The following is a 26,264-nucleotide window of genomic DNA, read 5'->3' as shown; positions in this document are numbered from 1 at the left end:
CACTGACCTCTACTCACAAGCTCTGAGCAGCACACACAACTCTCAGACTCCCTGAGATGCTGCACCAGGGAGCAGCCATCAGCACATGGGGATCCAGTGCTCTAGCCGACAGGTCTAAGTCTTGGTTCAGTACACTGTGGGATTGTTCATCTGTTTTTGAGACAGAGTCTCCTGTATGCCAGGCTGGCCTTGAACTCCTAATGCTCCTTCCTTCTTCTTCCTCTCAACCACACATCTGATAATCTTATTTTATGTTTCTATATACCCGCCCCCAAATTTTACAAAGAAAATTTCCTTCAATCTTTATCCTTCCTTCCCTCCTGCCTCTGCATACACCGGGCTAGCCATCCTGCCAGGGATTCTCTCATCCCCTCCCGTCTTGCCATAGGAGGGCTGGGGCTGCAGACGTGCACTGCTGCATCTGGCACTGCGCAGCTCCATGCTTGCGTGCACTGCACCCACTGAGCCATCTCCACCATACACATTTGTGCATTCTACGATATTTATAATATTTATACACTGTACACACGTCCAGGAGATATTTCCACTCCCGCCTTCCTTCCAGCATCATCCCACAGCTGTGACATGCGACCCCACCAACAGACGAACGGACAAAGCACATGGAGAATGAGGTCCACACACAGTGAAGCACTTACTACACTATGGATGCACACGGAGAACAACAAGTGCAATAAGGTAAAGAGAAAGACAAACGCTGGGGCTGGGGGATGGCTCAGGGGCTGAGAGCTGCTATGGCTTTTCCAGAGGACAGAGCTCAGTCTCCCGAGAGCTCACAGCGCCTGCAACTCAACACCAGGGGAGGTTGTATCTCTGGTTTCTGAGGGAACCTGTGCTCATGGACACACAACCCAACACACACAATTGTGAAGACAAATACTTCATCTTTAAACAAAAAGACAAACAAACACCCATGGTCTCACTCACTTAGAATCTGAGACTGTTTTCTCCTAGGAACAGTAAAAAGCTGGTTCCTGGGGTTTGAGTGGTGGAGGCCGGGTCTGCAGCATCGGGGTGGAGAATGGAAACGTAGATCCATAAGGAGGAGACTTAGGATGATAATGATGACGATCAAGGGCTACAGGATTTTAGCTACACAAGGGAAGTTCAGAGATGTATCTTCAAACTTGGTGACTGATTAATAGTTTGGAAAAGACTAAGAGAATAGGCAGTAAGTGTATTCACTACAAAAATGTTATAGATTTAGCCATTCCAGGGTACATAAAAACTCCAAATTATCACACTGGACACAATACAAAAAAATCATCTGAAAATTGAAAAATTCTGCTCTGCATTAATACATTAATCTTGTTTCCTTCTCACTGTGTAGCCCAGTCCTTCTGGAACTTGCTATGTGGATCAAGCTGACCCTTAATTTACAGGGATCCTCCTGCTGCTGCCTCCCAAATGCTGAGATTACAACGTACACTATACAGCCTAGATCTTATGAGTCATTTTCTTAAATATGCAACCAGTAGTCGCATTATTTCTAACACTTGAACCCAAAATAACCACTATGCATAACGTAGGAAAAAGAAGTGATTTTAGGGAGAAGATATCAATGGTCATTGAAATGATAGTGTGAATACCAGGAAAGGGCAGGGACAACACAAGGGACACAATGATGAAGGTATGAATTTGCACGTTCCTCCTTCGTTTACTGACATTTCCATATTCTAGAACTGAAACCTCATTTCTCAAACAGAAAAGAAGGGCAAACTCATTCTTGAATCTTAGATGGGCAGAAATAATGTTCCCATCCTTCTCCAGCTCTCCTTTTGAATAACAACCTATTCAGGGAGCCTGAGCCAGCAAGAGATCCCAGACTGTATCAGAGAGCACCTCACTGAGCACTTTTCTTCACTTCCCTCAACACTCACATGGGGGCTCTGAGAAAGTCATGGAATTCAACAAGTAGCTGCCCTCTCAGGCGACCCTCAGAGGCACTTCCAGCCTCAAATGCTCCTCCAAAGCTCAAGTCTGAACCTCAGGGAAAGCTTCCCTTCAGACTCCGCACCTGACCTCTCCTTACTGAAACTTGATCCTCTGCTTCAGTCCCTGTGGCCGCGAGAGAAAGCAGGAGCAAAAAGGGACAAGTACAGAGACACAGATAATGCAGAGAGCTCAAGGAGTGTAGACAGACAGACAGACACACACACCTACAGATACAGTCACCCTATGCCACCGTCAGCACACGCCCACCCCCAGCCGGCAGGCTCTGGCCTTACTCTGTGGAGACCTAAGCCAACCTGAAATTTCTTCCTCCAACCGGAAAGATCGGACCTTCCCGCGCCAGAACACCAAAAGCCTAAGCGTTCGTTTCGGCGCAGGAGCCCTAAAAATACAGTTGACACAAGCGAAGCCCGGCTCTTCAGGGAAACCTGAAATCTGAGAGCTGCGCCCAGTGGCTTGTGGGAGTTCCCACGGGGGTGCGCGCTTAAAGGGGAGGCTCCCTCCTTTGATCAAAAGGTACTTCCGGTTCTGCGGGTAACTGAGTTTCTCTCCCGGGAGCGGGACACAGGGATCTAAGTGCCCTGTTATCCAAATAGAAAATGTGACTGAGGGCCACATCGCTATGTATCAACAGAACTGTGTGCGTTAGACAGGCTAGACGATCCTCGTAATAATACCAATCGCATTAAAAATTCAGCTATGTGCTAACTACAGAAAACATGTTAAAGATAATCTTGCGGATTCAAAGTAACCATCTTCGCATAATCAAAAGAAAATGCAGGTAGATCAATACAGAGGACGTCATCAGGTGACAATAAGCATAGTGGGATGTGGTAGCACAGGCCAGGCACAGCCTGCTGCATGTCTGTGAGAAGAGGCCACAGAGGACTCCACAGTGAAACCCTGTCTAAAAATTAAAATACACTCAGATTATCGTGGCACACGCCTTTAACCACCGCCCTAGAGTGGCAGAGGAGGCGTCTCAAAAAACCAAAATAATTAAAAATAAACTCACGGTATACCAATACTGTCTCAAAAAATTAATAAACCAAAATTCAGAGTATACTCCTAATGTCTCAAAAAACTAAATAAAAAACAAACTCCTTTAAGTATGCACACCTTTAGACATGAAAAGGGGATAACCTGTTAGAGCAATGAGGAATGGCAACCAAATCCACCATCACATTCAACTGTTTTCAATCTCAGGAACTTATAAAACAAACCCAGAACAGCAACAGACCATAGTTGATTTGGACAACATCTCAATATGAACACAATCAGAATAAAAATGGAGACAGCTAAACTTTAGAGAAATCAGGGGACCTCGCAGGAGGTTATTACCTTGAGATATTTCCGCTCAAAGTTTCCTTTTTACGATTTTTTTTATAAATTAATACTTTATATATTTTCTACTGTACTTTTGTTGAGTTCTCCTTTTGTCTTTATTATTACCATTACAGCATTGTAAAAGCTATTGGTGTGTATGTGTATGTGCTTCTTCTTATAGCTCTCCATGAAATTTTCTCTCTTACTTTTATTTTTTTACAATCCAGTTGTTACCCGCTTCCCAGTCTGCCCTCCCACAGTTCCTCATCCTATTCCTCCTCCCCATGGTCTCCAAGAGGATGTCAGATTAAAATTAGATGTGACAGCATGGCTTGTGGCTTTTCTAAAGGAGTCCGGAAGACAGCAAGCTCCATCTTTAGTCACAGGGCTAAGGCTGTTTGCTACTTCCCTGTCGAGGAGGAGTTGCGGTGGTGAGCAATGCCACTCGGGCCTTGTATATTATCACAAACGTGTATGCACTGTGACCTTCCAAAGAGAAAGCCCAAATGTATGAGTATTGTTAAGAGAAAATTTGTGATGACAAATTCAGGGGCCATGTCCCTCACCAGCTACAATATGCAGGGGTGGTGACAGTGAACCTGCCTGACAGTGTGAGAGCACGACAGCCTACAGGCTGAGCAGCTCAGATACCTCTAATGCCCACTAACCCCCAACATCAGATATCTCTAATGCCCACTCACCCTCAACATCAACCCCATCGATAAACAGCTGGAGTGCATGAAGTGGCCAGTCCAACAGACCCACAATTACAGAATCTTCATGACACAGGTCAACAATGGGATATCAAAGAGGAGTCTGAGGAAGATTCCAGTATTGACAGAGTAGCAGAAACCGGAGGCCTCAAACCAGACCAACCAGTCACTGAAATGAACATTTACAAGTGGTAAATCTAAAAGTGCCTTATGGAGACCACCACTCACATATGCAATTGGCAAGAGTGTTTCTATTTGCAAAAGCAAGAAGCCTGAATGCAGGGGTCGGCTACATACAAAAATGGTGAGGACCCCCCAAAAAGAGCACATGTCTTTATAGGGCTCTAGGCGAATTTTAGCTAGAGTTAAGTAATCTAAAACTTCATTGAAGGGTACCAGGGATGTTACTGGGGTCGGTTTTTGATTGCCTTGTGTCGAGGTGATCAGTGGACTGCTTTGCTGTGTCACAAACATTTAACCACAGGATAAGATACAAAACCATGTAAGGCCATCCAACACTGATGGCCCATCGTGAGATAAGATATTTCTGCATCCTTGTTATCTTTAGAGTTTTCTTTGGGTAGGGGATTTTATGGTCTTGTTCCTGGAATTTATGGTCTGTTCCTGGATCTGGTGACATATGGCCTATTTTCTGAGTCTGATGGCTTAGGAGGACTTATAACCAGTTCCTAGAAAGGATGACTTTCCTTTTGAAGTCAGGCCTGGTGTTAAAATGGACTTTATGTCATCCTCTCATTCTCCCCTTGAGGTTATACCATGGGGTAAATTATACACCTGTTTGGGTGTCTGTCTCCTGGGTGACAGGGTTGAGATGTTTCTATTGAGGCTGTAAGATCTTTAGTTGGACGGTGGAGATCCGTTCTCGCACAAATCTGACTAGTACATTTACCACGCAAGGTCCATAGGTGAGGACAGTGAGCAAAAGGAGGACTGGTCCTACCATAGTCAGCCAGGGGGACCAGGAAAATAATGATTCATAGCAGTTCTGATTCTACTGTCTGAGTTTAGCCCTTTCCTGGTAAACAACAGCAAGGCCTCTCTCTGCCAAACTGACATGAGTCAGCCTAGGATCAGCCAGGACACCATAGAGAGGTTCTCTGCCATGAGTCTCTCAATGAAGCAAAGATCAGTGAAGAAAAAATGAAGAATCAATGAACAGTTGCACAGCTAGTTAGGCAAGCCCACCATCACTGTCCTTTGAGTCCCATCTATACTTTCTCCAAACATCAAGTGTACTCCCATGGGTCTTGCCTCAGCAAAACACTATGTGCGTCTGTGTCACCTGATATATCCAGAAAGTTCTACTTTATTTCCCCCATTTTGTTTAAAACTTATCTTTCCCCCAAATATTAACCATCTATATGCAATAAAAATAATGATAAGAACCATAAAATTAGAACTTTATATCATATTTTAAACAGCTTATATACAATATGGTCTTACAAAAAAATCTTAAATTTCCATTAATATTCAATAAAAGCAAGACAACCTTAAATTCCTATCAGTATTCAGTAATTCAAACAAAACAACCTTAAATTTCTTTACTACAAGATCATTTAGAACTGTGACTCTAGATGGTAACAATCACAACACATCAAACAACCAAAACCACCCATTCCAAATTCAGGGATCGGGGCAGCGGTCTTCTTATAATTGCTTCATGCTGAGTCATGAAGGAAAAAAAAATAGTTAATCAAAAAAAATAGCTATGGCATTTGTTGCCCAATCTCTGTTTTTTGTTGTTGCTCTTTTTTTTTTTAAGATTTCTTTCTTTCTTTCATGTATAGGAACACACTTTCGCTGTCTTCAGACACACCGGAAGAGGGCATTGGATCCCATTACAGATGGTTGTGAGCCATCATGTGGTTGCTGGGAGTCGAACTCAGGACCCTCTGCAAGATCAGTCGGTGCTCTTAACCGCTGAGCCGTCTCTCCAGCCCCCAATCTCTGTTTTTATCCAGTCTATGATGTGTTGTCCATTTGGTCTATGGGTCGTCTGTCAAGTCTATGTGTTGTCCAGTCTCTGTGTCATCTATCGTTTAGGCTGGCCATTTTGAAGTTGTTATGCATGCATATTTTAGAAAAATCAGTAACTGAGGCAGTTTGTGAGAGTGAAGAACCCAGGCTTATTTCCATTATGAAGACATTCATGTCTCAGCTGATAAGAGGTTTTTCCCTGGTCAGATCTAATCTTTGTAAGTTTTGTTGGTAACTGTATTTTCTCCTTCCCTGTAGATACATAAACATAGCCACATCCCCAGCTTAAAACTATTGCAGGTTTCCATTCTTATGTTAACACATCCTTGTATTGGTTGGCCCAGTTCCTCGGTTTTTTTTTTTTTTTCAATAAGCCAGTGTCCCTCAGCTACTGTTGTTCCTTTTTCACCAACATTAAGATAATTTAGATTTAAAAAGGCATTATTTAATCTGTCCCTAGGGTTTTTTACTCTCCATGTTTAATAATCTTCTCTTTTAAGGCACAGTTGGCTCTTCCTATAACTGCTCGTCTTGTAGGATTGTGTGGTATACCAGTAGCATGCCTTCTATTGCAATATGTAAAGAATTGTTTCGTTTTATTGGATACATATGCAGGAACATTATCAGTTTTAATTTGGGCTGGTATCCACATAATTGTCCTGATTTCCAATAAAGGTGTAATAATACAGTCAGCCTTTTCAGAACTTGAAGCAGGTGCCCATTGAAACCCCGAGAACATGTCAATGATATGGTGTATATACCACTGTTTTCCAAATACTGCAAAATGGGAAATATCCATCTGTCAGATGCAATTTCTTTTGGTACCCCTAGGTACCCAGCAGGTAAAAGAGTTTACTTGTATAGAGAACATGTAGGACATTTTTAGATTATTTCTTTGGCTTGTTGCCAGGAAATGGAAATTTTTTCTTTAAACCTTTCCCATTAACATGATGTTTCTCATGACATTTGGAAGCTCTAACATGTGTTCTATTAGTAATTGGTAATTTTTTTTCACTTCCTTGAGCTAAAGGACCTGGAAAATCTGTATGAGGCTGAATATGAGAAATCTATAGTGGATGGTTTGTACTTCTGATGGTCTGTTGCAATTGTATGAATAATAAGGTAAATTCTGAGTTATCAAGTCCAAATTCAGCAGTTTTTATATGTGAAATATCTCTTTTTTCCTTATCTGATACATAATTTTTATTTTTTATTAAATATTTTTATTTACATTTCAAAGTCATTGTTTTTAATAGCTGGGTAGTACTCCAATGTGTAGATGTACCACATTTTCTGTATCCATTCCTCTGTTGAAAGACATCTGGGTTCTTTCCAGCTTGTGGCTATTATAAATAAGGCTGCTATGAACATAATGGAGCATGTCTCCTTGTTATATGTTGGAGCATCTTTTGGATGTATGCCCAGGAGTGGGATAGCTGGGTCCTCAGGTAGTACTATGTCCAATTTTCTGAGGAAATCCCAGACTGATTTCCAGAGTGGTTGTACCAGCTTGCAATCCCACCAACAATGGAGAAGTGTTCCTCTTTCTCCACATTCTCATTAACATCTGTTGTCACCTGAGTTTTTGATCTTAGTCATTATGACTGGTGTGAGGTGAAATCTCAGGGTTGTTTTAATTTCCGTTTCCCTGATGACTAAGGATGTTGAACATGTCTTTAGGTGCTTCTCAGCCACTCGATATTCCTGAGCTGAGAATTCTTTGTTTAGCTCTGTACCCATTTTTGAATAGGATTATTGGATTCTCTGGAGTCTAACTTCGTGAGTTCTTTGTATATATTGGATATTAGCCCTCTATCAGATGTAGGATTGGTAAAGATTGTTTTTCCCAGTCTGTTGGTTGCCGTTTTATCCTATTGACAGTGTCCTTTGCCTTACAGAAACTTTGCAGTTTTATGAGGTCCCATTTGTCATTTCTTGATCATAGAGCAAAAACCATTGGTGTTCTGTTCAGGAAATTTTCCCCAGTGCCCATGTGTTTGAGGCTCTTCCCCACTTTTTCTTCTATTAGTTTGAGTGTATCTTGGTTTATGTGGAGGTCCTTGATCCACTTGGACTTGAGCTTTGTAGGGGCAATAAGAATGGATTGATTTGGGTTGGGGATTTGGCTCAGTGGTAGAGCGCTTGCCTAGCAACCGCAAGGCCCTGGGTTCGGTCCCCAGCTCCGAAAAAAAAAAAAAAAAAGAATGGATTGATTTGCATTCTTCTACATGCTGACTGACAGTTGAACCAGCAAAAAATGCTATCTTTTTCTCTCTGGATGGTTTTAGCTCCATTGTCAAAGATCAAGTACCCGTAGATATGTGGGTTCATTTCTGGGTCTTCAAATCTATTCTATTGATCTACCTGCTTGTCTCTGTACAAATACCACAAAGTTTTCATCACTATTGCTCTGTAATACTGCTTGAGATCAGAGATGGTGCTTCCCCCAGAAGTTTTTGATTGTTGGAAATAGTTTTCAGTATCCTGGGTTTTTTGTTATTCCAAATGAATTTGCAATTTGCCTTTTCTACCTCTGTGAAAAATTGAGTTTTGATGGGGATTGCACTGAATCTGTTGCTTGCTTTTGGCAAGATGGTCATTTTTACAATATTAATCCTTCCAATTCATGGGCATAGGAGACCTTTCCATCTTCTGAGGACTTCTTCAATTTCTTTCTTCAGAGACTTGAAGTTCCTGTTATACAAATCCTTCACTCGCTTGGTTAGAGTCTCACCAAGGTATTTTATATTATGTGGAACTATTGTGAGGGTGTCATTTCCCTAATTTCTTTTTCAGCCAGTTGACCCTTTGAGTAGAGGAAGGCTACTGATTCGTTTGAGTTAATTTTATATCCAGACACTTTGCTGAAGTTGTTTATCAGGTTTAAGAGTTCTCTGGTGGAATTTTTGGGGTCACTTAAGTATACTCTCATATCATCGGCAAATAGTGATATTTTTACTTCTTCCTTTCCAATTTGTATCCCTTTCACCTCTTTTTGTTGTCTAAATGCTCTGGTTAGAATTTTAAGTACTATATTGAATAAGTAGGGAGAGAGTGGGCAGCCTTGTCTAGTCCCTGATTTTAGTGCGATTGGTTCAAGTTTCTTTCCATTTAGTCTGATATTGGCTACTAGTTTGCTATATATTGCTTTTACTATGTTTAGGTATGAAGCTTGAATTCCTGATCTCTCCAAGTCTTTTAACGCAAAAGGCTGTTGAAATTTGTCAAATGCTTTCTCAGCATCTAATGAGATGATTATTTTCCTTTAAGTTTGTTTATATAGTGTATGTTGGTCGATTTCCATGTATTGAACCATCCTTGCATCCCTGGGATGAAGCCTACTTGATCATGGTGGATGATTGTTTTGATGTGTTCTTGGATTCGGTTTGCAAGAATTTTATTGAGTATTTTTGCATCAATATTCATAAGGGAAATTGTTCTGAAGTTCTCTTTCTTTGTTGGGTCTTTGTGTGGTTTAGGTAAGAATAATTGTGGCTTCATAGCACAATTCTGAAACAATTCTGTTTCTATTTTGTGGAATAGTTAAGACAGCATTAGCATTAGCTCTTCTATGAAGGTCTGATATAATTCTGCACTAAACCCATCTGGTCCTGGGCTTTTTTTTTTTTGGTTGGGAGACTTATAATAACTACTTCTATTTCTTTAGGAGTTGTGGGACTGTTAAGATGGTTTATCTGATCCTGATTTAACTTTGGTACCTGGTATCTGTCTAGAAAAATTGTCCATTTCCTCCAGATTTTCCAGTTTTGTTGAATATAGGCTTTTGCAGTAGGATCCGATGATTTTTTTAATTTCCTCAGATTCTGTTGTTATGTCTCCCTTTTCATTTCTGATCTTGTTAATTTGGATACACACTCTGTGCCCTCTGGTTAGTCTGGCTAAGGGTTTATCTATCTTGTTGATTTTCTCAAAGAACCAGCTCCTGGTTTTGTTGATTCTTTGTATAGTTTGTTTTTACTTGGTTGATTTCAGCCCTGAGTTTGATGATTTCCTGCAATTTACTCCTCTTGGGTGTATTGGCTTCTTTTTGTTCAGGTGTGCTGTCAAACTCCTGATGTATGCCCTCTCCAGTTTCTTTTTGGAGGCACTCAGAGCTATGAGTTTTCCTCTTAACATGGCTTTCATTGTGTCTCATATTTCTGGGTATGTTGTGCCTTCCTTTTCATTAAATTCTAAAAAGTCTTTAATTTCTTTCTTTATTTCTTCCTTGACCAAGTTGTCATTGAGTAGAGCACTGTTCAACTTCCATGTATATGTGGGCTTTCTGTCATTATTGTTGTTATTGAAGACCAGCCTTAGTCCGTGGTGATATGATAGGATAAAAGGGGTTATTTCAGTCTTCTTGTATCTGTTGAGGCCTGTTTTGTGACTGATTATATGGTCAATTTTGGAAAAGGTACCATGAGGTGCTGAGAAGAAGGTTTCTTTTGTTGCAGGATGAAATGTTCTATAAATACCTGTTAAATCCATGTGATTCATAACTTCTTTTAGTTTCTCTATGTGTCTGTCTTGTTTCTATTTCCATGATCTGTCCATAGTTGAGAGTGGGGAGTTGAAGTCTCCCACTATTATTGTGTGAGATCCAATGTATGCTTTGAGCTTTAGTAAGGTTTCTTTTATGAATGTAGGGGCCCTTGTATGTGGAGCATAGATATTCAGGATTGAGAGTTAATCTTGGTGGATTTTTCTTTTGATGAATATGAAGTGTACTTCCTTATCTTTTTTGAGAACTTTTAGTTGAAAGTCAATTTTATTAGATATTAGAATGACTACTCCAGCTTGTTTCTTGGGATCATTTGCTTGTGAAATTGTTTTTCGGCCTTTTACTCTGGGGTAGTGTATGTCTTCGTCACTGAGGTATGTTTCCTGTATGCAGCAAAATGTTCGGTCCTCTTTCCGTATCCAGTCTGTTAGTCTATGTCTTTTTATTGGGGAATTGAGTACATTGTTGTTAAGAGATATCCAGGAATAGTGATTGTTGTTTCCTGATACTTTTGTTGTTAGAGGTGGAATTATGTTTTTGTGTCTCTCTTCTTTTGGATGTAGTTTCCCTCTGTGTGTTGGAGTTTTCCATCTATTATCCTTTGTAGGACTGTATTGTGTAAATTTGGTTTTGTCATGAAATATCTTGGTTTCTCCATCAACATTAATTGAGAGTTTTGCTGAATATAATAGCCTGGGCTGGCATGTGTTCTCTTAGGGTCTATATGACATCTGCCCAAGATCTTCTGGCTTTCATAATCTCTGGTGAGAGGTCTGGTGTTATTCTAATAGGTCTGCCTTTATATGTTACTTGACCTTTTTTTCCTTACTGCTTTTAATATTCTCTTTGTTTTGTGCATTTGGTGTTTTGACTATTATGTGATGGGAGGAATTTCTTTTCTGGTCCAATCTATTTGGAATTCTGTAGGCTTCTTGTATGTTCATGGGCATCTCTTTCTTTAGGTTAGGGAAGTTTTCTTCTATAATTTTGTTGAGGATATTTACTGGCCCTTAAGTTGGGAGTCTTCACTCTCTTCTATACCTATTATCCTTAGGTTTGATCTTCTCATTGTGTCCTGGGTTTCCTGGATGTTTTGGGTAGGAACTTTTTGCATTTTACATTTTCTCTGATGGTTGTGTCAATGTTTTCTATGATATCTTCTACCCCTGAGATTTTTCTCTTCTATCTCTTGTATTCTGTTGGCGATGCTTGCATCTATGACTCCCAATCTCTTCCCTAGATTTTCTATCTCCAGGGTTGTCTCCCCTTGTGATATCTTTATCGTTTATATTTCTGTTTTTATATCCTGGATGGTTTTGTTCAATTCCTTCACCTGTTTGGTTGTGTTTTCCTGTAATTCTTTAAAAGATTTTTGTATTTCCTCATTAAGGACTTCTACTCGTTTACCTGTGTTGTCCTGTGTTTCTTTATGTCCTTCTTAAAATCCTCTATCATGAGACATGATTTTAAATCCAAATCTTGCTTTTCTGGTATGTTGGAATATCCAGTATTTGATTTGGAGGGAGAACTGGGCTCTGATGATGCCAAGTAGTCTTGGTTTTTGTTGCTTAGGTTCCTGTGCTTGCCTCCCGCCATCTGGTTGTGTCTGGGGTTATCTGGTCTTGCTGTCTCTGACAGTAGCTTGACCCTCCTGTAAGCCTGTATGTCAGCACTCCTGGAGACTGGCTTTCTCCTAGTCAGATCTGGTACTCCACGCACAGGCAGAAATGGAAGGATCCTGTCTCAGACTGCTCCTTTGTTTATGTGTCTTGAGGGTTCCAGGTGGGTCCCTCAGAGCAGAAGTTTTGGTCTTACCTCTGCTCTCAGGTGTGTCAGCACGCCTGGCTACTGGCTTTCAGCTCTGGGCTCAAGGCAGAAACCGGAAGAATCCTCTCCATGACTGCTCCTAGGTCCTGTGTCAGAGGGCTCTTGGCAGGTTCTAGGCCAAAAATGTGAGCAGAAATAGTGGTCTCTCATGAGTTCTCAGGATTGTCTGCACTTCTGAGAGTCCAGCTCTCTCACCCCATGGTATTTGGGTACAGAGAGCTGTGGGGCCAGAAGTTTTTATTTTTCAGGATTGTTTTGGCTATCCTGAGTATTTTGTTTTTCCATAAGAAGTTGAGAATTGTGCTTTCAGATCTGTAAAAGAAATGTGTTGGAATTTTTATAGAAATTACATTGAATCCATAGATTACTTTTGGTAAGATGGCCATTTTCACTATTTTAATTCCACCGATCCATGAACGTGGGAGATCTTTCCCTCTTCTGATATCTTCCTAAATTTCTGTCTTCGGATACTTGAAATTTTTGTCTTTCCCTTCTTTGGTTAGAGTTATACCAAGATATTTTACATTATTTGTGGCTATTTGCAAAGTGTGTTGTTTCTCTAATTTCTTTCTCAGCTTGTTTATCATTCATTTAAATGAGGGCTGCTGGTTTTTCTTTTAGTTAATTTTTTATCCAGCCACTTTCTTAAAGGTGCTTATCAACTGTTGGAGTTCTTTGGTCAATTTTTTTGCATTGCTTATGTATATTAATAATTCACATATGAATAACAATATTTTGATGTCTTCCTTTCCAATCTGTATCCCTTTGATTTCCTTTAGTTTCCTTATTGCTTTAGTGAGAACTTCAAGTGCTATATTTAATAAATAGGGAAAGGGTGGGCAGCAATGTCTTGTCCCTAGTTTTAGTGGAATTATTTAAAATTCCTCTCCAGTTAATTTGATGTTGGCTATTGGCTTGCTATATATTGCTTTTATTATACTTAGGTGTTTGTCCTGTATCCCTGATCTCACCAAGACTTTTAACATAAAGGATGTTGGATTTTGTCAAAGGCTTTTTCAGCATCTAAAGAGATGATCATATAATTTTCTTTTTTTCCAGTTTGTTTACATGGTGAATTACATTGATAGGTTTTTATATATTGAGCCATCCCTGCAACCCTAGGATGAAGCCTACTTGATCACCATGAATGATACTTTCGATGTGTTCTTGGATTTGTGAGTATTTTATTGAGTATTTTTTGCATCAGTGCTCATAAGAGAAATTATTCTGAGGTTCTCTTTGTTGAGTCTTTGTGTGACTGAGGTTTCAGGGTAATGATGGCCTCATAGAATAAGTTTGGCAATATTCCTTCTGTTTCTATTTTGTGGAATCCTTTGAGGAGCATTGGTATTAGCTCTTATGTATGTCTGATAGATTTCTGCACTAAACCCATCTGGCTTTGAGTTTTTTCTTGGTTGGGAGACTTTTAATGACTACTTCTAATTCCTTAGAGATTATAGGACTGTGTAAATAGTTTACCTGATCTTAATTTAACTTTGGTAAGTAATATCTGTCTAGTAAACTATCCATCTCATTTAGATTTCCCAATTTTGGGAGTGCAGGCTTATGAAGTAAGACCTAATCACTCTTTGAATTCCCTTGGTGTCTGTTGTTATGTCTCCCTTTTCATTTCAGATGTCACTTATTTGAATACTGTTTCTCTGTTGTTTAGTTAGTTTGGCTAAGGGTCTGTATATCTTGTTGATTTTCTCAAAGAACCACCTCTTGGTTTCACTGATCTTTTATATCATTTTATTTGTACCTAATTGATTTCAACTGTGAGTTTGATTATTTCCTGCAATCTAATCCTCTTGGGTGTGCTTGCTTTTTTTCCCTAGAGCATTCAGCTGTACCTTTAACCTGCTGGTATGATAACTTTCTAATTTCTTTGTGAAGGTGCTTGGTGTTATGAACTTTCCTCCTAACACTGCTTTAATTCTGTGCCAAAAATTTGGGTACATTGTGCTTTTATTTTTACTAAATTATAGAAAGTCTTTAATTTCTTTATTTCTTCCCTTACCCAGTGATCATTGAGTAGAAAGTTGTTCATATTTCAGGATTTTATAGGCTTTCTGTTGTTTCTCTTGTTAGAGTCCAGCTTTAATCCATGGTGGTCTGATAAGAGATAAAATATCTTAATTTCCTACTATTTGTTGAAGCTTTCTATGTGACTGAAAATATGGCCAATTTTGAAGAAGGTTCTGTGAGCTGCTGAGAAGATATATTCTTTTGAATTTGAGTAAAATGTTATGTAGATGTCTGTTAGGTACACTTGATTCATAACATCAGGCTCATTATTTCTCTGTTTAATTCTTGTCTGGATGCCTTGTTAATTGATGAGAGTGGGTGTTGAAGACTCCCACTATTAATGTATGGGGTTCAATGTGCAATTTAAACTTTAGCGATGTTTCTTTTACAAATACGCATGCCCTTGCATTTGGGCATAGATGTTCAGAATTGAGATGTCATCTTACTGGACTTTTCCTTTGATGAGTATGAATTGTCCTTCCCCATCTCTTTTGATTAATTTTGGTTGAAAGTCTATTTTTATTAGATATTGGATGGTTACTCCAGCTTGCTTCTTGGGTCCTTTGCTTGGAAAATTTTTTTCCAACCCTTTACTCTGAGGTAATGTCTATCTTTGTTGTTGAGATATGTTTCTTGTATGCAGCAGAATAAGGAATCCTGTTTTTAAATCCATTCCATTAGCCTGTGTCCTGTTCTTAAGAATTTGTATCCATTGATGTTGAGAGATATTAATGACCAATAATTGCTCATTCCTATTATTTTGATGGTGGTGGTGGTGGTGTGTGCTTTCCTTGTTTTTATTTTATTTTATTTTATTTTTTTTGGTTCTTTTTTTCGGAGCTGGGGACCGAACCCAGGGCCTTGCGCTTCCTAGGTAAGCGCTCTACCACTGAGCTAAATCCCCAGCCCCTCCTTATTTTATTTTTGACTGTATGGAATTACTTATTTCCTTTGTTTTCTGGGGTTTAATTAACTGCCCTGGATTGGAATTTTTCTTCCAGCATTTTCTGTAGGGCTGAATTTGTGGATATATATTGTTTAAATTTGGTTTTGTCTTATAATACCTTGTTTTCTTCATCTTTTATTGAAGAGTTTTGCTGAATATAGTAGTCTAGGTTGTCCATTGTGGTTTTTTAGAGGCTGCAAGACTTGCAGAGTCCTGCAAGTCCAGGACTTTCTAGCTTTTCAAGTGAGTCTTTGCTGTAAAGTCAGGTGTAATTCTGATAGTTCTGTCTTTGTAGTATTTTTTTATTGGTTCTAGTTCCATGTTCAGATATTGAACAATTTTATTTCTTTCACACGTTTAATTGTATTTTCCTGTATGTCTTTGAGGGATTTATTTGTTTCCTCTTTAAAGGCATCTACCTGTTTGATTTGTATTTTCCTGTATTTCTTTAAGGAACTTATTTGTTTCCTCTTTAAATGCCTTTATCATCATTATAAGATTGAGTTTAAGATCATTTTCTTGGGTTGGGGATTTAGCTCAGCGGTAAAGCGCTTGCCTAGCAAGTGCAAGGTCCTGGGTTCAATCCCCAGCTCCGAAAAAAAAAAGAAAAAAAAAGATCATTTTCTTGTGTTTTGGTTATGTTAGCATAAGCAGGGCGATACAAAGTGTCACGCCTACTTCGGCCGGCAAGGAAGACGCTACACGATTGGATCCTTGTCAACAGCCTTTATTGCAGGACACCTTCATTGCTGATACGGGGAACCACGAGCGGCAATCACGCTCGCCTTATATACACAACAGTATGCTAATAATCTCTCAGGGATTGGTGGGGCACGGGTCACCCCACTATCACCCCACTACTTGTCCTCCAGGGATTGGCAGAGAATGAATCACCTCACTAGCATGGTACTGCCCCTCATTAGCATATTAACGGCCAACTGACACCAGGTGCAAAACCTGCGCATGCGCAGTACTGTCGTTCACCACTGGAGGGCGCCCTACAATAAAGTTGTCATTTTGCCTTGATTTTTGTTGATTATGTTCTTATGCTGGACTTCAGTGACCTCGTTGTTTCAGGATGTTCCTGATGTAGCAGCTGTTGGGAAGGTGCAGTAGACCTGTGGTGGATAGCCTTGGGACTCAGGAGGGCAGTGCAAGTCTCCTAGCAGCAGACTGTGCCCTTGGAGACATGGCAGGTGAGGATTTGGGGCAGGGGGAAACTAGTAGAGAGAGGGCAGAAAAATGGAGCTCCTTGTGGGGGGAGAACAGCATGCTGATCTTAGCAGGTGGGCATGTTCCAAAGGACTGGGCAGCCAGGGGAATGACTGCAGAGAAGGGAGATCCCATCTATCCTGTATGCTTCCAGATCAGTAGGTCTGATGAAGGTGGGTAGAGAGATGACAGATGAGAATATCTGGGTGTGCTGCTGGCTGTGGGAACCCAGATTAAGGACGTCAGGACTTTCTAGCTTTTCATGTGGGTAGGCTAAAGGGTGGTATAAAACCCAAGTAGAGTGAAGAAAAAAAGACATGTGAGTTAGGGGGTGACAGCAAAGGATGAGTTTGGGGTTTAGGTTTAGTTTGATTTGGTTTGTTTTTTGTTAGAGAGAACAGGAATTGTTCCTGTTGTTACTGATCCAGGGATTTCGATATGAAGGCAGTAGGAACCAGGCTTCTCTGGCATAGCAATAATTATACACAAAAAGGGGACAGTTGTGAACAAGCCTTGTGATGTCAGGTTAAAGCTAGATGTGACAAGACGGCTCATGGCTATCTGAATGAGTAGATATGAATGTATCCATGGCAGGTCCAGAGGACAGCAAGCACTGTCTTATACTCTCAGGGCTCTGGATTCTAAGGCTGCTGTCTCCTGCTGGCTGCTTCCTTGTTTAGCAGGTGTTGCCGTGCTGAACAACCCCACTAGGGCCTTGTATTCTACCACATTGAGTACTTGCCCACCATGTAGTCTCAGGGACTCTGTAACATGGCTGTTGTCCAGATGAATTAACCCATGAGGCAGAACAGCAGGCATCAAAATAAGGGGAAGCAATTAGATGAAAGGTTTTGGATATTAGACAAGATCTAGCCCCTTGTGAGTCCTTTAATGTAACTAATTTTTTCAAACCTTATTATTAATGATTTTTAAATGCTTTAACCTCCAGAGGTGGTGGAAAAGAAAGGATATGGGTAAGTAGACCTGTTTAGAAAGGTTCTTTGGAGCAGCTCCTGTCGGTGTTGTCTGGAAATCGGCAGTTCAGCTCACAGGTCAGCAGCAGCAGCTCGATCCCCTCACAAACACTTCACAGATATATCGGTTGTCTGGTCTAGTAGAGTCAGGATAACAAACAGGAATCCACAGCAGTGGGGCTACCTAGCAGGAACAGTTAGGAAGGAGGGATTTGGACCAGCAGGGACATCTGGAGTAGCTTTCGGCTGTGCCTCTCTCAGCAAAGCAAAGATCAGCAAAAATGCAAGAGCAATAAACTTTGCACAGCTAGCTCTATAAGCTTAGCCCAGTCTCCTCCACTGTCCATGCAGTCCTTTCTACCCTCCCTTCAAACACCACGTGTCCTCCATGGGTCTTGTCTTAGCATGTTTCTTATTTCAGCATCTGTGTCTGTGTCAAACTGACATCTCTACCAATCAGCCCGAGTCTGAGGAAGCAATAAGAAACTGCAGCACACCACCAGAAGGTTTTTTTTGGTGCATTTCTCTCTGTGGAGTCCTGACAAATGGAGCTCAATATGCAATGTAAGGTGGGCCAATACATGCATGTGTTAGGGAAGAATCCTTTATCACATGTCCTTTCATGTGCTTGCTTTAGTAGAACATCCTTTCTCCTGTGTCTGCTTCAGTGAAGCATTCCTTCACGAGTTTTTTCACCTGTGTCCACTTTGATGACACATTCCTTCATGTGTCTGCCCCAACAAAACAACATCCACCACAACTGACTTTCCAAAGAACCCCTCAGTTTCTACTTCACTCTAATGCTAATTTGGGATGTCCAGTCACAATAAGTTTTGTCAGTCAATGGGCCGACAGTCTGGCTACTTCCTATCCCTGTGTAGTATGGGGACCACGGGTCTAAGCATAGTCAGCAGCCCTGTCTGATTACTGGCTGCAAATACATATTTTGGTAGTGGAAGAACATTTCCAAGAGTAGAAAAGAATGAGGATCCTTTAAGCTTCCTTGAAAGTGGGAGGCAGGACTCTGGATCCAGGTGTGATAGGTGCTCAGTGCCTTGGTATGGGTAGGATAACTTCATAAGGATCCAAAGGTCTGGTGACCAAGAAGAGGGAGCAGTTTATTCCGGATAGAAAAGTCTTTTTTAAGGGCCATCCTGTGGCATAGAGCCTGAGTACCCACATTTTCTGTTTCTTATAGCCAGAATTTTTTTTTTTTATGTTCTTGGAAGTGAAGCATAGCACTTTGAAGAACAAGCCAAATAGCTTCTAAAAGGACCAAGATTTTGTTTTTTATGTCCTTTTCCTCTAGCACTGAGAAGCCCTCTTTCTCTATACATACTGTGTATATGCATGGTAAGGAACGGTATGGCCATTGTCTGTCTATGGGGTGGCAGACTTCCTTTTTCCCACATGAGAGACCAGGTAAGATGAATTAGCTCTGTTGCCTGGGCTGAGGTCCCTGGCCCTAAGGCGTGGCCCCTCATTCCAGTTAAAGCAAGTATTGAGGGATCCACATACCCGGTATCATCTTCAATGAAGCTGCTACCACAGGGGGATGCCATCTTGAGATGATCATGGATGAGGACCCTGTAGGTCCTCATCAGACAAGAAGGTAGCAGGGTTGACGCAAGTGACATCTTCCAATTGGACTCAAGGCTCCCAACATAGGGCTTGGTCTTGGGTCACACAGGCATGAATTAGACAACCAGCATTCTGATGTTCCTCAGAGGAAGGCCTCAACCATTTAAGGCACTATGAAGATAAGATACTGAGCAAGTTAACTTTTTTCTCTCTTTCTTTCTTAGACTAGTAGTTCCCACCCGAGTTCTTGGACAGGTGGGTGGCTACAGGGTCTAGTGGTTTGGATGGGTATGTCATAGGCTCCAAATTTTTGGGATAAACACCTCTTTGTACTTCGCTCCACGAACAAGTGAAAAGGTTTTGAGATGTCTGGATGCTAGGGCTGGAGCCCAAGTCAGCTGTTTCCAAAGCTTCCAATGCCTTTTGCTTAGCCTCAGTACAGATTGGGCACTCACTTTCCTGTTTGTTCTGGTGTATAAAGGTGTGACTATTCCCACAAACTCTGGGATCCTAAGTCAGAAATACATATAGGAACCTGGAAGCTCTCAAACCTGTCTCTTGGTGCATGGTGCTGGGATCTGAAGGGAGGTAGCAACCCCACTATAGGACAGGCTCCTTTTGCTTCCCCTTACCGGGCAGCCCCTGATGTACAATGCAGATCTTCCTGAGCTGACATGTGTAGCTCAAGTTCTGTAAGTATTATGGTATTTCAGGAGGCCCTCAGTGGCTGTTTATAATCTGTGTTTGTTTTAGAGGGTAAAAGGAAAGGGGGTGTGTGTGTGTGTGTGTGTGTGTGTGTGTGTGTGTGTATATCATACATAATACACTCATAATACAAATACACACAACACACACACACATAATCCCAGGCAACCTCTGATGGAAAGGGAAGAGGTCATCACTTAAGTGTCTCATCAAAGAAAGTTGGAAATCTTTTAAATCTTTGGGGCAACTTGATACTGGGTTGCCCTGTCACCTACCTTTGGGTCAGTACATTCAAAAGATAAGTTTACTTTCTTCTGCTATGGGAGACTGAAGAATGCATCTTTCAATGCCAAGACAATGTACACCTGTTTCTTTGGAGGAATCAGACTCTTGAGCCTGTATGTGTTTGGGACCATAGTGTGGCTAGTAATCACCCTCATGACTATTATTTTTCTCAGATTTTGGAAAAGTCTATGACCAGAGGTCCCAGGTTTCCTCACAGACAGGAGAGTGTGTTTCAAGTCTGTCTCAGTAAGCCAGGCAATATAAACTACAATTTCCCTTTTGGTTTCCAATGTCACTGAGCACTCATAATCTGATAAGGGCAGCTGTTCTGGATAGATGAGCTTGGTGTTAGAGCAGTCCTTAGGGGTTGATTTCTACCCTCAATTCTGGGAATCTTTGTTATTAATCTGTAAGATGTTTCTTCTTATCGGGAGCATGACTTTCAGTTAAGAGATATTCTTCTGACAGGACAAGACACCAAATTTTGCTGTGTATCTGTAGTCTAACTGTAACTCGTCAATAGAGAAGAGGAGGGTGGCTTTCAGTTTATCGGAAAGTTCTTGTCTTTCAGAACAAACTAGACCTTTTAATAGAGCCCTGGCACCCACCATTTCACTCAAATGACCAACCTTAATTTCTCCAGTTATGTGACAGATGATACAAAAATGTTTCTGAACATATGGCAACAATACATCCAATCTACAATATGTTCTTACCCCAAATGATTCATCTGAACCTAATTCCCTTGGACAGAAAATACAATGGATAAGTGCTGGGAATGCAGCTGAATGAGCACATCCCAACTATGCACAATGCCTTGAATTACAGCAACACTGAACATTTAATAAAGGACAGAGCAGAGCCAAATCTCTATATTGGAGTCTCCTCAAGATACATACATTAAAAAACAGGACCATCTGGAGGCCAATGGCAAATTTCTAAAAGTCATAAAAGGACAACAACAATTGTTAAGGACAATTATGGTACAGATGACATGCCATCTTGGCTAATGAAGTAAGGGGCAAAATGTCATATCTACATTTTTTTTTTTTAGAATAAAGGATCTCTATAAAGCAAAAGCTGAACTTGAAGTCACTATATAGCTAGGTTTGCCCCCAACTCTTGATCCTTTCACCTCGCCTTTACTATTACTAGAGTTCAGGGATGTATGGCCGCACCCAGTTCTGAAACATATTCTTAATGGAATCTAAGTGAGGATCCAGAAGTATGCTGTTGACTATTTCAAATTTTCCAGATGGATGAAAAATTTCACACATGTATTTTTAATAGGTGTCTTAAATTTGACTGTTTTTGTTAATGTGTTAGAGGAAGACCACTTAAACACAGTGTATAACCAACTACAGGTCTTTATTCCAGCCAGCTCTGAATACATCGAAGTTTCTGGGATTCAAGTATACCCCAAAGCGCTTACAATAAAACCCACATTCTGTTATTGTGCTCAGCAGCTGCAAGGGGAGCTTTTACCTTAATAGGCAGTTTAACAGAAGCCAAGATAAGCAGATAGCCAGAGGGGGAGGTTTAAATACACAAGCCATTTAACTGAAGCCAAAATAATAAATCCAATTTGATCTCTGGTTCCTAGAATAGAGTTGTGCAATTTTCCACAAATTCTACATCAAGAAAATCAAATTCTAGTCAAACCTGAAGTGGCCTCAGCAAGAATAAAAGATGGAGGATCCTATGGACTTTCTTCTCCTATTACAAATGTATAGTTCATGTTCATTTGTAGGCAGAAAACATAAATAGTAGGATTTTTTTTTTTTTGAGCTGAGGACCGAACCCAGGGCCTTGCACTTGTAGGCAAGCGCTCTACCACTGAGCTAAATCCCCAACCCAATAATAGGATTTTACCTTTTGAAATTTTAATAAATTTCACAGTTAGAAAGTACTTACTCATCAATAACTGAGTTTTTAAAATCTCCACATAAATATGTAAGGAATGGATTCACAATTCAAATCCTTTCATGTTCTTTTTCATCCATTAGATCTATCCAGAATGAAGTTATTTAAAATTTAAAATTCATTTCATTTATTTTGTGTATATGAGCACACTGTAGCTGTCTTCAGACACACCAGAAGAAGGCATCAGAGGATCTCATTACAGATGGTTGTGAGCCACCATGAGGTTGCTGGGATTTGAACTCAGGACCTCTGGAAGAGCAGTCAGTGCTCTTAACCACTGACCCATCTCTCCAGCCCCTTAAAATTTAATAGTGGGTGAATGCATGAGGCTTTCCTAAACTATCTAAAGTACAATTTTGCCTTTCATGTCAGTTATACTTTTAAATCTATTTTATAGAACATCAGCATTGAACAAATACCCTCAAGGGTTTTGTTATCTATTATAATCCTCCTGCCACAACTTTGCCTGGTCCTGTGCTGCCCAATTAACAAATTATGCAAAAAAAAAGGTAAACATTCGGTCTAATATCACAACAGCCATGTGATGTTAATGGTGACAATGAAGACATCTCAGGTAAACCTGGTTCCAGTAACTGCTCTCCTTAAGTTGACTATCCTGGGTAACTATTGATGAATTCAGTTTATACAACTAATAAGAGGAGAGTAAATCAAGAACATGATCACTACCCTGTATTTCTGATATTAAAAGGCATTATCAACAGAGCATCTCTGAACAACCAACTTCCCACACTCTCATTCTAAAGGGTTTCTTGGCACCAAGAGTATATGAATACTGTGATGTTCACCAGATCCTAGGACAGCTTGGTTTCCACAATTTTTTAAGTAACAGAATTTCCATGCAATGATTTTTTTAGATGCATAGGACTCCTGATGATTTGGATTTCCTGATGTTGTATAAGCTCATCATTTATAAGAAAGGCTTTTCCTGAGTCTTCCCAATCACTGGGTTTCAGACCTATATGGACTCTCCAATGAGCTTTAACAGCTTATTCTGTAAATGTCCCCACATTCCTTGCATTCATAGTGTTTGACACCAGCATGGATTCTTTTATGATGAAGAAGACCTGAACTGCAATTGAAAGCCTTTCCACATTCTTTCCAGTGATAGGGTGTCCTACCAGTATGAACTCATCACTGTGCATAAAAGATGAACTAACTCTAAACATTTTGCCCCTTGTTTATAGTCATAGAATTTCTCACCAGTAGGATTCTCTGATAAACAGCTAGCTTAGGATTACTAAAGTTTTTTCCACATTCCTTACATCTTAAGACATGATATTAATATTAAATTCAGAATGTCAAACCAAGTTTTCTATTCAACTTAAGGTCTTCCCACATTCTTAGTTAAGATTCTTCAACAGTGTGACTTCTTCGATATATTTTATCACATGTACTTTCTGCATTCTTTATATTCATAAGGAATCTTGCCAATATGAATTCTGAACTGTCTAAGAAATTGGTAATGAGAGTGAAAAGATTCCCCACATTCCTTACATTGAAAGGGCTTCTCACCAATATGCATTCTCTAGTGAATTCAAAGGGCTGTTCCATGAACAATGTCCTTTCCACATTCCTCACCCAGAAAGGATCTCTCACCAGAATAAATTTTGCAATAAGGTTTAAGCAATGAATAAAGGCTTTCCCACACTCAATACATTCATATGATATCACACCAGCATGAATAACCCAATGTTGAAAAAGGCTAGAATAAGCTTGAAGGACTTCCCACATACCTTGCATTTAAAGGGTTGTGGAAAAACTCTGCTAATTAAGGTTGAAGTCCACCATGACTGGCTAGCCTCTGGGCTTGGCACTCTGTGAGACACTTTCTTAGTAGGGATTCTCCTCTGACTTTGGGGAATTCTACATCTCCGTGCACACCTCTATCTGATGTCATGTAGCCTTAATTAGATTACAGGATCAAGTTCTTTTCTCCTGATAAAAACTGTTCAGCAAAAATCTGAGATTCCTGGAATGTTCCCCAGGCTAATGAGGCAAATTTCAGGGACCCTAAGCCCTCAGCCAATGACCTTTGCCCATCACAAGTATCATTACCCTCAGTCCCCCCAAAATTTATAAGCCTTGAATCACCCTAAGTAAAACTGATCTACTTCCTAATAGCTGGTGCCAGCATGGTCATTCACCACATGTACTCGCAAGACTGTGGACTCCCCAGATCCCATTGCCTTCATGGACCACTTTGGCCTACAACAGGAGGAGGGAGACCCACAAGGGTCTTTTAATTGTAGTAACAATTTTATGGATATTAAGCTGGCTGGAGAGATGGAAGGCTTTTCCATATTCTTTATATTCAAAAGGTCTCTCATCATTGTCAGATTTCTGATGACAAATGGGAAGCATTTTAAGTCTAAAGACCTTCCCACATTCTTTATACTTGAAGGGTTTCTTTCCGGTATGAATACTGTAACGCTCAGTAAAATCTGACCCTTCCAGCAATACTATCCCAAGTTTCTTGCACTCCTAGGGTCTTACATCGGTATGAGTGAGCCGATGATCACTAAGCTGGTACTTATGCCTGAAGACTGACTCGCACACCTTACACTTGAAAGGTTTTTCTTCAATGTGAGTTTTCTGATGATCAGAAAGGTATACCTGAAACCTAAAAGCCTTCCCACATACATTACATTCAAAAGGTTTCTCACCAGTGTGAAAATGCTGGTGTTGAACGAGGTGTGAGCCGGTATGGAATTTCTTGCCACATTCCTTACATTCAAATGACTTCTCTCCAGTATGAATGGTCTGGTGCTGAATGAGTTGTGCCAGAAGAATGTAGGCCTTTCCGCAGTCCTTACACTGAAAGGGTCTCACATGAGGATGAGTGCGTCGATGTAAACTAAGCTGGTACCTACTTCTGAAGGCTGACCCACACAGCTTACACTTGAAAGGTTTCTCTTCAATGTGGGTTTTCTGATGCTCAGAGAGGCATGCCCGGAGTCTAAAAGCCTTCCCACACACATTACATTCAAAGGGTTTCTCACCAGTGTGAACTCGCTGGTGCTGAACAAGGTGTGGGCCAGTATAGAATCTCTTGCCACATTCCTTACATTCAAATGGCTTCTCTCCAGTATGAATCCTCTGGTGCCTTGTGAGCTGTGGCAGAACAGTGAAGGCCTTCCCACACTCCTTACACTGAAAGGGTTTCTCACCAGAATGAATTTTCTGATGTTGTATGAGGTTTGAGCGCCGATTAAAGGCTTTCCCACACTCGCTACATTCAAATGGTTTCACATCAGCATGAATAAGCCTATGTTGAGCAAGGTGGGAGACACATTTGAAGGACTTCCCACATTCCCTGCATTCAAATGGCTTTGTACTTGTGTGAATGGTTTTGTGATGCTTAAGCCTGTCGGGAAAGGGAAAAGCCTTTCCACATTCATTACATTTGAAAGGTTTGTCACCACTGTGAAACTTCTGATGTCTTGTAAGTTGTTGGAGGAGTCTGAAGGCCTTCCCACACTCCTTACATGCAAATGACTTCTCTCCAGTATGAATCATCTGGTGTCCATTGAGGTGAGCCAGAAAAATGAAGGCCTTTCCACATTCCTTACACTGAAAGGGTCTCTCACCAGAATGAATTTTCTGATGTTGCATGTAGTATGAGCGGCGTTTAAAGGCTTTCCCACACTCATTACATTTATATGGCTTTATATCAGCATGAATAATCCTGTGTGCAACAAGGTTGGAGACACGGTTGAAGGCCTTCCCACACTCCTCGCATTCAAATGTTTTCTCACGTGTATGGATGGTTTTATGGTTCTTAAGCAGGTCAGGAAGATGGAAAGCCTTTCCAGATTCATTGCACTTGAAAGGTTTCTCACCACTGTGAGACTTCTGATGTCTTGTAAGCTGTTGGGGGAGTCTGAAGGCCTTCCCACACTCCTTACATTCATAGGGTTTCTCTCCAGTATGAATAGTCTGATGCTGAGTGAGAGTTGACCTACAACCCAAGCACTTCCCACACTCCTTACATTCATATGCTCTTTCTATATTGTGAGCAAGAGTCTGGCAGGTATAAGGAGGCGTTCCTTCCTTGTTAGTAATCCGTTGATCGTCATCATCTTCTTGAGAACTCTGTAGTCCCTTGAATGTACAGTTAGGCCCATTACTAAACCTGGAGTCCCAAAAGTCAAAAGTTTTATTTGATTGCTGTAAGCTCTGTTTAGATATATTTCTATTATAACTATGATTTTTACAAGACATATTTTCAGCATCATAATCTGCCTCCAAAT

General features: G+C 40.6%; 2 protein-coding genes across 6 annotated transcripts in view; both read right to left on the bottom strand.

The window, feature by feature from the left end:
• Window positions 1-2,417, bottom strand: part of LOC134483039 (zinc finger protein 59-like) — a 23,512-nt gene extending 21,095 nt beyond the window's left edge. Inside the window, exons 1-2 of one of the 3 annotated variants that reach the window (XM_087606885.1) lie at window positions 2,178-2,417; window positions 946-1,110 (exon numbers count right to left, since the gene is read on the bottom strand). The gene's annotated coding sequence lies outside the window, so the exon portion shown is untranslated. The remainder of the gene's footprint in view (window positions 1-945; window positions 1,111-2,177) is intronic. The other 2 variants (XM_087606888.1, XM_087606890.1) reach the window with 2 other exon arrangements.
• Window positions 1-26,264, bottom strand: part of Zfp780b (zinc finger protein 780B) — a 49,165-nt gene that overhangs the window by 6,902 nt on the left and 15,999 nt on the right. Inside the window, 2 exon segments of one of the 3 annotated variants that reach the window (NM_001432860.1) lie at window positions 1-17,683; window positions 24,678-26,264. The exon segment at window positions 1-17,683 is cut by the window's left edge and continues 6,902 nt beyond it. In NM_001432860.1, coding sequence (NP_001419789.1) covers window positions 17,646-17,683; window positions 24,678-26,264 — 1,625 coding nt within the window. In that variant the 3' untranslated portion in view covers window positions 1-17,645. 3 annotated transcript variants of the gene reach the window in all.

The sequence above is a fragment of the Rattus norvegicus genome, chromosome 1 (genome assembly GCF_021556685.1).
Source record: "Rattus norvegicus strain SHRSP/BbbUtx chromosome 1, alternate assembly SHRSP_T2T, whole genome shotgun sequence".
NCBI lineage: Eukaryota > Metazoa > Chordata > Mammalia > Rodentia > Muridae > Rattus > Rattus norvegicus.
The sequence above is the reverse complement of the archived record's forward strand: the minus strand, read 5'-3'. Positions and strand labels throughout refer to the sequence as shown.